Here is a 14,250-nt window from a genome sequence, read left to right as displayed (position 1 = left end):
GCTTCATATTCTATGGACTCGGTTTTTTGGTAAACATTCTGTGTGGACTTGTTTGCACTAAAGTTTGGGTGTCCCAACTCAGGTTTTGGAAGCCCCAAAAGCAAGTTGGATAAATTTTTTGTTTGGATCGTTTTTTTCCATACTTGTTGGGATTAGTTTTAAAGGGAAATGGCTTTTACTCCCTTAGATTTAAACATAAGTAATTTTTTCAGCTTATAAATTGAGTTGAATTATATCTTCTCATACATGCTTTTAACATTTTATCATCTAAACAAGTTTTAGTTTATCAAATTATTTTCTAAAGAAAGAGTACCGAATTTAAATCAACTTCGATTTGTAAAATTAATTTATAGAAACAGTAGTTTTGCAAACAATAGAAAGCAGAAGTTGGCAATCATTAATGAAGTAACTGTGGCATCTTGGGTTTGGATTTTCAAATAAAAAAGGGATAAAAAAAAGGATTATGGAAGAAGATAAAATGGGAGAAAACCTTTAAAATTACAAAGTAAACATATATATTATATTTTTTCAGTATTCTTTACAATAAAATATATGTTAGAATTCAAAAATAATTTAATTTAATTTTATAATTTATTCAAGTTTTGGTAATTTTGAAATTAGCTTGAATCTAATTAACCTACTTTTGGTTGTTGATGAGTCATAATTGAGTTTTTTTCCCCCTTTAGTATGAGTTAGGTCTTTAAGATCAAAAAGGTCGTGACAAATTTCATGACTCAAAAATACTTATAAAAATATTCATAAAATATTCACTAACAAAATTCTTTATTTTATTGATTAGTCAATTATAACAAGATTTAATTACATATTTTTTTTGAGATACAATCTGTAAACTAATTTCTTATCAACTCAGTGAACTTTTTTTAAGATATAATTGTTGATTCGCTCTAACAATTAAAGGAAAAAATTGATGACAATGAAATATTGAAGAGAATCCCTTGACTAACCTCCTTCGATTTTTTTTTATTTTTTTAAATGTAGGGGCCAATCTTCTTTTCCTACCTATTAAGTGGAAAGAAAATATGCAACTCAAGAGTCAAGTCCATTACTACTTGTATGCCAGACAAAGTCTACCCTGTTGGTGGGGTCGGTGCAGCACTGCTGATATCTTTCTCGGGTTTTTTTACCAATATGTTGCAAACAACAACAAAAATTATTGAAATGTTGTACCATAAAAAATATTTATCTAAATATTATATCAAAAAACATTTATACTAAGAATGAGTTTGTATGTATGAAGAAATTGTTCAAGAATAATTTTATAATTAAAAATTATTTTTTAATTAATGAAAAGTGAACTTGTTTACCTAATTTTTTATTGATGTGACATTTTATTCACTGTTAATTGTAAAAATATTTGCTTTTCCTTCTTACTTTTTTTTCCTGCTTTATCATTTAAACATGAGATACATGGTTACTTACTATTGTTAATGTTCTTCCGGCACTCGAAGAGTTTGATATAACATTTAAGCACATGTAATGATATTGAAGACATATCTAATAATAGATCTAACGTATTAGTAGTGATACTAGGTATGCAGTAAATTTTTCACCTTCTTCTTCTAGTAACATTAAGTAGGAGAGGGTGAGTTAAAAAGTGATGATGATGAGGGTGGTACATAATGAAGTTCAAATTGAATATAATTGATAAAGGTGAAAGAGGGTGATGATAATGATAGGCTAGCATATAATGAGATTGATTAAAATTTGAGGCTCTTGTTTTCCTACATTTTTATTTTCAATCGGTAGTTGGATAGATAAATAGCTACCACATTGCTTGCTTGGTCTATCTCGAAAAATTTATAGATGAGACAACTCAACTCTTGATAGAGCATGTTGAGGGTTCTTATTAAATTATTATTTTCTCATTATAAGATGTTGCATTGGTTGTGAGCAATCTTATCTCAATAATCAATGTAATGAGAGCATTTTGAATGAGAATTAATCATTGGCTAGTATAAATTCACTATCATGCCAGTTTAAAATAAACAATAAGATATTATTACATTATAACAATTTTTTATAAAGAAACAAGAAGGTACTAGTGGAATAAGGTGAAAAACTTATCACTTACCTAGTATTACTACTAATACATTGGATCAATTGTTGGATATATCTTTAATACCATTACATGTACTCAGATGTTTTATCAAACTCTTCGAGTGTCGGAGGAGTATTAATAATAGCAAGTGGCTATCTATCTTATACTTAAGTGAATCATGCAGGAAAAGTAAAACAAGAAGGAAAGCAGAGATTCTCATAGTTATCAGGTGAATAAAATGTCATATCAATAAAAAAGCTGATATTGTTCACCCAATGAACAATTTTACTTTTCATTGAATAAAGAAATAATTTTAAATTATAAAATTATTTTTGGTTTGAACGATTTCTTTATAGCAACAAGCTCATTCTCAATATGAATAATTTTCTATGCAATATTTGGATAAATATTTTTTTTAGTGCAGCATTTCGATAATTTTTTTTATTGTTTGCAGTATGTTAGTAAAAAAGCTTCTTTCTCGTGATCTTCTCTTATCTTTCTATTGGACAAGTAACTTGCACGCCTCTAAAGTCAATATAAAAATTGTTCCCTTTTTTTCGAGAAATATCTCTATAATGAATGTTAAATGTTGAATATATATACTTTTTTTAAAAATATTTTCAGGTATTTTTCAATTTTTAACCCATCAAACTAATGGGAGATAAATGATTTAGCCTATTTAACCCACAATCTACAAACGGATTGACCCCTTCAACTCGCTTGACCTGTTTTGACGGAGCCGGTATTTTATTTTCTGAAGTACCGGAGGTTGAAGCATAACATAGTCTTAGTGATTAGCGCAAATCAACAACCCATCACTGGATTGCACCTAGGAGGATTTTCAAGATCCATAACAATCCAAGTAATATTTATCTGCTCAGCCACAAATCTCAACCAATTACGAAAAAGTTGAGATAATAATTAATAATATCCCTTGTATAATACAAAAGTTTCTTGTGTTTTACTTTTGATATTATGTATTATAAAATTCCGACCAAAAAATGAGTTTCAATGAGTACTAAAGAGTATAAATAATTATTTGTGATTCTCATCACCGAATGAATTTCAATAAGGAAGTTGGGAATCCTTAAGATTACATCTTTTTCTTATATCTTCCTTATTGGTTTGATTTGAACCAACAATGAAATAAGCATGAGCGACATAAAGGAAAATTTATGTTGAATGGCCAGTCTCCTTTTCTTTTTTTTTTCCCGGTTAACCCCAGTAAATTCTAGAAGGACCAACCAAAACTTTTGGTTGGGTTGCAACTAGTACTTCTTCAAAATTCCACTAAACAGGTCCCTCTTGCCAGATACAATGCACATGGAATTATTCTTAAAATGAGATATGAACAAATAAGGAAATAAAACATAAACGAAAGTGAATAGTAGTAAATGGAAAATACAAAGAAGTCCAAGGTTGATTGAATGAGAAATGGGATTACATGAATATCTCTGTATGTTTATTGTCTATACCATCTCTTAATATAATAAAGATTCCCTCCCCCAACATGACTGTCTCAAAATCTACCTCAAATCACAACTGCAACAACCTTAGAAAGCTAGCCGGCAAAATAGCCATCGTCATCGGAGACACAAGCGGCATTGGTGAAGTGAGGGTTTGTCACCTTGCCGATCACAATGCCCATATGATATGGTGCTTATCGTTTGGCAACTAGGTGGCATTGTCCTGTGGAACCAAGAAGTACTCTTGCATCTACTGTGATGTGGTAGACGAGGATCAAGTCAAACACCTTGTGAAATTAATGATAAATGATAACTTTATATATTTTTATCTTTTTAATGTATACTTTTAATATTTATTTAAGGTTAATTGAGTTTAATTAAATATTATTTTATTATCTAATCTTCAACTTTTAAATTTTAACTATCTAAATATTTAATTTTAAAATATAAATAATATTTTTAATATTTTTATACAGTTACTATTTTATTTTATTTATACAGATCTTTTAGATTTAATTTAAAAGATATTGATAAAGATTGTTTTGAATAAAAAAAATAATGACATACTTAGAGATTAAATTAAGAATTAAATTTTATAAATTTTATTTATATTTATGTTGAGACTTTTAGTGTAGTTTTTAATTAAATTATTTAGGATAATTTTGTCAATATATTAAATTAGTTAGGTTTTTTTGGTTTGGCCGTACAAATCACGCATTCATAGCTTATATAAGGCAAACATAGGCAGCATACTAAAAAAAAAAAAGGAAACAAACACAGGCTACAGGAAATGCACGACTTTTATGAGAGGTTAAGATGCGGCACAATTGAAGAAGAGAATCAGAGGCGAGGCGTGCGATAGCTCCTTCATCTTTTCCTCCACTAATTTACTTAAATGATGGTTTCTCAGTTTCTTATGCAGTGCTGTTTCGTTTTTATTTTCATAAAAAGTTAATTTTTTTGGTGTGATCTATCACAAATCATGATTCTAAATTTTAAATAGAATTTTTGGTATTCAAAAAAAATTTATTTTAACTTTATTTTAATTTTCTCTTCTTCTTTCTATCTCTAAATTTTATAATTTTATTGTTATTACTAATTAGAATAGCTTTATTACATAATTTTTGAATTATAAATTTTATCTGAGATTTTACTTACTATAATCGATTGATATTATAATTTAAGAGTAATTTAACTTAGTTTGAATGATTACTCATGTTTTGTTTTTGGTGTAACTAATATAAAACAATTATTAGATTGAGAATTAAAGGAAATTTTAATTAATCTATAACTTAATTTCATATTTAATTCTTGAATGATAATTTGATAAATATATAATAAAACTAGAATAATAAAGTAAAAAAATTAATTTAATTTGTGGATGAGAAAGATTAAGTTTAGATAATTGGGTTATAATTGGTTGCACTGCTTGTTTTTGATAATTTTTTCAGTTAAATTTTCTTTATTTAATTCTAATTTAGTTTTCTAAATTAATTTCATCATAAAAAAATCCCTCAATTATTTACCTTTTCATAATTATAATTCAGATAGTTATCTATTGACTCTATCTACTATCAACATTTATAGATGCCTTGACATCATGTTTAGCAATGCCATGGCGAGCCCTCTAACCAAACTATTCTCAACTTCAAATTCTTAGAAATGGACAATTTATTCATGACCAACATCTATGGGTGGCGATATGTGTGAAGCATGCAACTCGTATGATGGTAGAGAAGCATGTGAAGGGGAGAATAGTGTCAATGTCAAGCAAGAAGGTTAGCCACAACAATCCAATATGGACACATTAATGCAAGTCAAAGCACATTGTGGTAGTGCTAATGCTACACAAGTGTGAAGCTTGCCATGCATGGGATAAGGGTCAACAGCATGTCACCCAATGGAATTATGACACTACTAATGTCAAAGGTGTGTGGGAGAATTTGAGAAAATGTTATAGAAAATATGCGAGGTTAGAAGGCATGGACTTCACTCCAAAACACATTATTAATGTAGTCTTGTTCTTTGTATCCTCAATTTTAAAAAGTATCATGTCTAATATATTGTATCATATCATATCCGATATAATGTGTATATTCATCGGAAGCTAAGAACAACATTGTGTCTGCTATAAGTATGGGAGTGAGGTATATACCCTCTAACCTAGTGTGTTTTCTATTACAATTTCTCAAAGTCTCTTTACTTATCTTACATGCCTTGGACATTAATGGCATTACCATCCCATTAGTTGAAATGCTATTCACCCTTATCCCAAGTGCTACTAGGTGTACATTGTTTGCAATGTATGCCTTGAAATTACTAAAACAACACTTTAGCATACTATTGTAATAATTAGGAATAATAAAAAATTTTAAATAAGGTTATCACAATATAAGGGTTAAAGAAAAATAATATAAAAGATCGAGATCTCAAGAAAACTCTTTTTGAAAAGATGTTTAAGCTTAAACTATAGTTTAAAACAAGTTATAAAAGATAACGAAAGCAATAAAGTCAAATAACCTCTCAAACAAGCACTAAAAGGGATATTTTAGGTTACCCTAAAAGTGCTCCATCTGTCGCGACGTATGTGCTGTCCACTACAGTAGATGGTATAGAGAATCCAAGGCCATTACTATGTAATGGGCCATGGCACATCACTGCTGTCATGACAACACTCTGAATCTAACTTTCATAATGCATTGTTTCGCCATCTAACATTTAATTTAAGCGGTTTAAATGTTCACACATAGCTCTTCAAGCCCTCTAACTATTGGCACTAGTCACACACTTAAATATTCAACCATTTAAAACTTGACACCCAAACTCAAATTGGTCCATTTTTAAATTAAAACATGCATAAGAGTGTCAAAACCTTTAACCTAGCGAATAGCTTTAGAATCACTTGGACCAACTTAAATAGACTATATACCACCTAGTACTGGGCAAACGGGTTGCTGGCCAACCTGCGGGCTAGCAGTTTTACAAGTTAGGGTTGGGCCAACCCGTCAGATAAAACGGGCTGAAAAATCCAACTCAACCCATTTTCTAGCGGGCTAGTCAACCCGTGGGCTGGCTCGCAAAAAATTATCAAATTTTTAATAATTTAAAATTTATACAATATAAATATATATTTATTTCATATTTTAAAGCAAGTTAATAATTAAAAAACGTGTAAATAAATAAAATAAACATAGAATTCAACCAAGCAAATTCATTTTGCTAGATTTTTACTATTAATTATCTTCTCACCTAGGTATACTATCTTTATCACTAAGAAAGAAAATTTGAATATAAACCTATATTATTTTTTTAGTGAATTCATATTTATAATTTTAATTAATAGATCTTATGAGATTAATAAATAATATATGTTCAAAATATTTTTATAAAAACTAATAAATTATCTTCATAAACTATAACAAAAATTTTATTTGCAAATTGTAAAAAGAATTTACACTATATTTTAAATGTGAAGAACATATTTGAAAGTCATAAATTATATATTTAAGAGATATTATCATTATTGTAGATTTATAAAAAGATATAATGTAATTAAAAAATAATTTTTTTAAAAAATATGCTAGCCCGCGAACCGTTTTAGCCCACTATTTTTGCGGGTTGGGTTAACCCAGGCCGTTTTAAAAAATGGGCCAATTTTTTCAACCCAACCTGTTAAATTGTGTGGGTTAAATGGGCTAGCCCGCAGGCTCAACCCGTTTTCCTAACTCTAATACAACTTGATAAACCAATTATATCACATCAACAGCAATCTATACACAATTTGGCCATCAAAACTCCAATTTCACAGTGATAACAAGGGGTAATAATATAATCCCAAATAACACACTTAGCCAACTACCCATGCAAAATATTATAAAATCATCACTTGCACTAATATCTCGATCTCTCACAATTATTTCATCACAGATACAACATTTTAGATCGAGATACACACATTACACAATTTTCCATGCAAGTGACCTAAAATATACATGAATTCTTAAGTTGGCACAAACTTATAAGCTATTCATTACAATACTAAAACATAAAGGGGAGAGCTATACAAACAAAACTCTTCATTCCTCGATAGTCCCTTCCTTTCCTTTATCCCTACTAGAATCCTCACCTATAAAATATAACCACGGATGAGATAAATATCTCAATAATAAAATAATTCACAACTATTAATTAACATGCACAACTATAAATAAGTAAAACTCATATAGGTAAAAAATACCAGTTTAGCATATCCAAACATAACATTCCCATAATCATATGTTATTTTTATTCTAGCATGATTATCCTACTATCCAAGCCTTCATATTACCTCGATTAAAACCAAAGGCTCTATTTGACTAAGCACACATACACAATGGTTCAAGCTTACCTTCAGTGGTTGGATCACTTGGCCAAAGTGTCTTACCTCACTTTTAACCATGGTTTCCCCCTATCATATAAGATTTGAGGTGTCATTACTCTACCATTACATCACACTGATATTAAGGAGCATAAATCTTCAACATCGTACCCTGCATAAGCACTAAAGAGATAATCTCCAACGCGTACCTCAATAGGAACTAAGAAGATAAATGCTATATAAACTTTGACTATCCTTCTTATGGGCAAACTCTCACCCCTTATCATGATCATGCATACTCTTTCATGAAATTTGCATATTTGTACGGAAACCATCAATTACACAAATAACAATACTGTTAAAAATTTATTATTTTTAAAATTATTTTTTATGCATAAAATTCTCATTTTGCAGTATACAACACTCTCAAACATGGGTATGTAAAATTATACATTTACTCACAAACAATTAAGCACTTAATCAAATAAAATAAATTATTTCGTTATCTCAACCCTTTGTCACAAAAAAGTTACCATAGTTTAAATATGTGCTCCACAAGGCCCACATGCATAGCAACAAATAATCTACACTATCTAACGATAATCATCAATTATCACTCTATTAAACCCCAAAATTACTAAATTTTGGATGCCCATTATACTCAAAGATCTCATTTTATCAATATCAACTCTTTTAATACACTCGATCAATCCCATTTATCACTAAACACTCAAACTATACCACTCCTTTATCCATATTACTCCCAAACACTCAAATTTCACTTAGAGTTCATCCAAACTGTAACCATAAACTCTAAATCACATCACAATCCATAAATTTAGGTCTAGAAGCTTGATTTAATACTCCAAGATCTTAATTAAGGTAATGGGTTCGATTACAACCAAAAGAGAGATGAAATCAAACCCTACATTGCTCTAAAGTCATAAAAATTTGAATAATGGGAGAGGGAGAGACACAAGAAACTTACCCAAGGATGAATCTTGCTCCAAATGTGTCTAAATAGATCCTAAGGTCAAGCCCTAACAGCCCCAAGTTGTCCCTCCTTCACTCCTCTCAATTTCTCTCTCTTTTTCCCTCTCCACAATCAGATGCATTTCACATTTGTTTTAAGCTAGAATTTGGCCGTGCGTCGTGACACATGATATGGCATGTGCCATATGCTATTTTGACTTCTCACTCGAGCCCAATTGATTCGTATATCATCTTAGCTCATTTTTAAAGCTGTCCAAAGGTTTAAGAAATTTATTATTATTCTAAAAAACACCATTAATTTATAAATTACATATTTTGACCAATTTACTATTCTTAAACACTCAAGTTTTAACTTAAAAATTTAGGATGTTACACTGTTTGCTCACATTAACCCCAGCACAACATGCTTCAACATGCATTAGTCTGTACTTATCAAAATGTCATGGCTGCTTGTCACGCTTGACATGCACACTATGCTCCCCCCTTATGTGCTTCTCCACAATTATATGAGCCATGTGCTTCACACACGCTACCATCTTGTCGACATTGGTCATGGATAAATTGTCCATTTTTGAGATGTTGAAGTTGAGAATGGTCTAGTTGGAGGGGCTTGCCACACTTGCATTACTAAGCATGATGTTGAGGTGTTTATAAATGTTGATGATCAAGGCTATAGGGTATTTGTCTTGATTTCTATTTCATAGTGGATTTAAGTGTACTTGTTGTTTTCGACGAACAATGCCACTTGGTTGCCAAGCTCATCTTGGATGTCGGCATTCATCACCATACGAGTACTGTGATTGGCAAAGTGACAGGTCATCACTACACCACTGCCTCTTGTGCCTCTAGTGACAATGATTACTTTTCAGCTAGCATGCAAAGGTTGTTGAAGTTGTGATTTAAGGTAGATTTTAAGACAGCCATGATGGGGGAGGGAATCTTAATTGAAAGATGATCAGACACTAAACAAACAAAGATAATTATATAATCCTAGTTCCGATTCCACAAACCTTGAACTTCTTTGTGCTTTCCATTTACTACTACTATTTACGGTCATCTATGTTTTGTTTCCTTAATTGTTACTAGTTACCTTCATTTATGTTTTCTTTCTTATTTTTTTGTCTTTCCTTTTAAAGATAATTCCATATACATTGTATCTCACAAGAGGGACCTTCTTTGTGGACATTTAAGCAGTACAAGTTGCAACCCAACAAAAAAGATTTAGGGTGTATTTGGATAAAAAAAAAATTCCAGACAAAAGTTAGAATCAATTGAGATTAGTAAACTAAGGTTATGACTAAAGGTTGTGACTGTAACATAATGTATATTTGAATATCTTTTTTTTTAAGTCAATTAAACAAATTAAAATTTATCTGAATGATTTGATTCAAAAGCTAGTTGAGATATATAATAACAAAAATATGTATAATTTGATTAAAATATATATATATATATATATTTTGGATATGATGATATTTTATGAAAAAATATTAAACTTGAAATTACAATTTTGATAAAGTAGATTAAAAATATAAATTACAATAATAAATTAAAAATATTAATTTGTAAAAAAGTAAAATTAAATACTTAAATTCAACACAGACCATTCCTATCACAAAGTGTTTTCTATATATAGTGAAGAGCAACATAGACCATTCCTACTAAAAAAGACAAGATATTACCAACAAGAATTGATCTAGTTAATAAAAATTGAGTCCATAACCCAAAAAAAAATTGTGAGATCAAATTTCACTCATGATGTGAGGACCTTATTAATGGGCAATCTATAAGTATTTTTATAAGTGTTTTTTGAGTTTAAAAATATGTCATGGTTTTAGTAAGCTCTCAAAATCTGACCCATTTAAACTTTACATTATTAAGGAAAGGCAGGATATTTATTAGAAGAACAAGAAGGGTCCTTTGAAAACACGCCATAGTGCCGAAAGTTCTTCACCACCGTCACAAACGATAAAAGTTGTGTGTATTAATTAACTTCAATTCTTAGTATCACAACGTCACGTCTCTCCACACTTGCGGAGAAGTGGTTTGTGAAACGATATCCAACGCAATCACCAAAACCAGTCACTGGTGGAGAAGGCCAAGTTCAGAGTGTGACCAACTTCAATTCTTATGCGGAGCATCCGTGCCTTCTGAAGACATAACAAGATATATATATATATATATATATATATAAATGGTTAAATATATGGCCTAGGAGCCAATAGCCTTGTTGCCCAGTGATGTGTAAGATCCCAAATATACCCCACTTATAACCTTAGGCCCTTGATACTTCCCATTTTAATTAAAAAGAATATATGCCGAAAACATGATTGAACCTGCATTCAAAAACTCTACTTTTTTAAAAAAAAAGAAACACAATAGGCAAAAGCCAAAAGAAAAGTCCAGCAAGGATCATATCAAACCCTATTATTAGTGGATTCATTGATAAGATCGTATATCCTAATAGATACAGTGTACAGGAAGTACTATTATAAGAATACATGTATGTTGCCATGATGATGAGAGAAATGCGGATTGCGTGTAAGAAAGTCAGTAGGGCCTGCTTTCTTTTTATCACTGCATATACAATGAAGATGATAAGGACGTGTCTTGGAATGGTCCATCGATGGAAATAGACGTATCTCCACATTCATTTTAATATTTCTCCCTGTGTGCAATTTGGAAAGTTAATTCGATCTAACAATTAAGGAAGGGGGATGACATTTGGTTCACAGAGCTTTGTTTAGCACAAGACTCTGTGTGTTGTAGAACACAACCATTGGGGTGATTAAGAGATGTAGATTATTCTTATTCAGTGGTCATTGTTTAGGAAATGTAGATTATTATTGGCTAATAACGTCACGATCAATAATATTATTTTCAACCGTATTCAATAATTGAATCCTCTAATTAATAGAAGAAGGACAAGTTGGAGAAAAAGGATGGAGCATAATAATTGCGTAAACGCCGGACAAATGCCAAGTTGAAGTTGGAGAAAGAAGGCATCATCATCTGCATCACATGGATGCTTCTGATCCACAATCCACTTGTATGACAACGTTTTTAACAATAAGGATACAGGGATCAGCAGTCGCGGAGCCAATATCCTATTTTACCCCACCCTAGTAAATTCTAGAAGCACAACTAAATACTTTTCTTTTTCTTTCTTTCTTTGTTTTTTTTTGGTTGTTGCAGCTGGCACTGCTTAAAAGTCCCCCAAGCAGCTCATCCCTCCTGAAATTCATTTATAAGGTAAAGAGGAGATTAATTTTGATTATATTTATAAATGAGTAAATATATGAAATTATCCTTAAAAAGGAAATGCAAACAAATAAGAAAACAAAACATTAATTAAAATATACTCCTCCAACCCTATGAGAGGGCACCTTCTAAGATAATTTTTTTAATTCTTAACATAAGATACCTCATAGGATATTAGTTATATTTTTTAAAATTACCCATATTCAAATTTTTTTAATATACTATTAAAAAATATAATGTAAATTTAAAACTCTTTTATTTAAATAAGAATTAAATTTTATTCTTCAGTATAGTTGCTGGACGTCACTTGTAATTGACAGCAGAGAGTATACAAAGAAGTTCACAGTTGGTGGAAGAATGAGAACTGAGATTGTATTGATATATCTCTGTTCAATGTCTCCACCATCTCCCAGTTAAGATTCCCTCCCCAACATGGCTGTCTCACAATCTACCTCGAATCACAACCTCAACAAGCTAGCGGGCAAGATAGCCATCGTCACCGGAGGCGCAAGTGGCATTGGTGAAGCGACGGCCCGTCACTTTGCCGATCACGGTGCCCGTATGGTGGTGATCGCTGACATCCAAGATGAGCTTGGCAACCAGGTGGCACTGTCCATCGGAACCGACAGGTGCACTTACATCCACTGTAACGTTGCAGACGAGGATCAAGTCAAACACCTCGTGGAATCTACCGTCAACATTTATGGACGCCTCGACATCATGTTCAGCAACGCCGGTGTAGCGAGCCCCTCCGACCAGACCATCCTCGACTTCAACTTCTCCGAAATGGACAATTTATTTGCAACCAACATCCGCGGGATGGTGGCGTGCGTGAAGCACGCGGCTCGTGCGATGGTGAAGAAGCGCGTGAGGGGGAGCATAGTGTGCACGTCAAGCGTGACGGGCAGCCACGGCGTTCCGATGGGGACAGACTACTGCATGTCGAAGCATGCTGTGGTGGGGCTAATGCGGGCAGCGAGTGTGCAGCTGGCGGCGAGTGGGATAAGGGTGAACAGCGTGTCACCCAATGGAATTGTGACACCATTGACGACCAGGGCACGTAAAATGAGCGACGAGAATTTGAGAAACTGTTACAGAAAATACGCGAGGTTAGAGGGTGTGGACCTCACTCCCAAACACGTGGCGGATGCGGTGCTGTTTCTAGCTTCCGGCGACTCGGAGTTCATCACCGGTCATGATCTCAGGGTAGATGGAAGTTTTATTGGTTCTTGAAATGCGAAGTGCTAGCTCTTTTTCTTGTTTGAATGCATTTTTTTCAGTTCAGAACTTTCTTATTTTAAGAGTCGTCGTGTGTGTTTTAAAAATTGCCTTTGTTTGCTTCATTATCTCCTGTTCGTGTATTTCATATAATGCGCCAAATTACTGTGTTTTGAGTTATAATAGCTAGGCCTAATCGTGTTCTGGTTTTGTCTGTGTTCTTTTCTTTCCTCTCGTAGTCTCGGCTCTGGAGTGTGTGTGTATATATATATATATTAAGTTTAATAAACCCAATTACTGATACCATACATGCATATAAATTAAAGAAAGAGAGAAAAAGAAATAAAAGAGCTGTGAAAAGGCAGCGACAAGACAAGGGACAGAGGCAAAGAGTTGAATCCCCTCACTGGGCGGCAAATTCGTGCGATGTTCTAGCTTTTCTTTTTTTTCTTTTTTTTTTTTCAAATTGTCTTTTGTCTCTTATCCTCACACCAACTTGAGAGATTTGGAACCTTTTTATCATCGTTATTTGTTCGAAATTTAAGACTAGGGAATGCGTATTAGCACCAATAAATTAAAGCCACTTAATTAAGAACTTTAATAACAAAAAACTAAATGATTCACAAAATGACCTATTTTAATAAGAAAATATATTCTTAATTTATTATCCACTGAATGCCCACCGTGATTGATACTTAATGATTAAATGACATCTGCTTCTTTAAGGAGAGGGTTTATTGGTACGTAATTGTTCTTATCTGCTTTGATCATAGAAATAAAACATTGTGCAATTAAATTAAAAATAAATAAGTGTAGTTGTATAAATTGTTACATATATAACATGTCTCCGACTGCAAATGGTAGACTTCTTTCAACTAAATTATTACATATATGAG

At 31.9% G+C, this 14,250-nt stretch overlaps 1 protein-coding gene across 1 annotated transcript; it reads left to right on the top strand.

Moving 5' to 3' along the window:
- Nucleotides 1-12,450: 12,450 nt before the first annotated feature.
- Nucleotides 12,451-13,564, top strand: LOC129320740 ((+)-cis,trans-nepetalactol synthase NEPS2-like). The gene has a single exon (XM_054966318.1). It carries the CDS (start codon nt 12,569-12,571, stop codon nt 13,367-13,369), a length of 801 nt encoding a protein of 266 aa, XP_054822293.1. The 5' UTR covers nt 12,451-12,568; the 3' UTR covers nt 13,370-13,564.
- Nucleotides 13,565-14,250: the final 686 nt, after the last annotated feature.

The sequence above is a fragment of the Prosopis cineraria genome, unplaced genomic scaffold, assembly GCF_029017545.1.
Source record: "Prosopis cineraria cultivar Desert tree isolate PC_DT_omini unplaced genomic scaffold, ASM2901754v1 PC9, whole genome shotgun sequence".
Lineage (NCBI taxonomy): Eukaryota > Viridiplantae > Streptophyta > Magnoliopsida > Fabales > Fabaceae > Prosopis > Prosopis cineraria.
The sequence above is the reverse complement of the archived record's forward strand: the minus strand, read 5'-3'. Positions and strand labels throughout refer to the sequence as shown.

What these genes read in the sequence shown, in the direction of transcription:
- LOC129320740 (XM_054966318.1), top strand. Translation starts at nt 12,569, where the DNA reads ATGGCTGTCTCACAATCTACCTCGAATCACAACCTCAACAAGCTAGCG.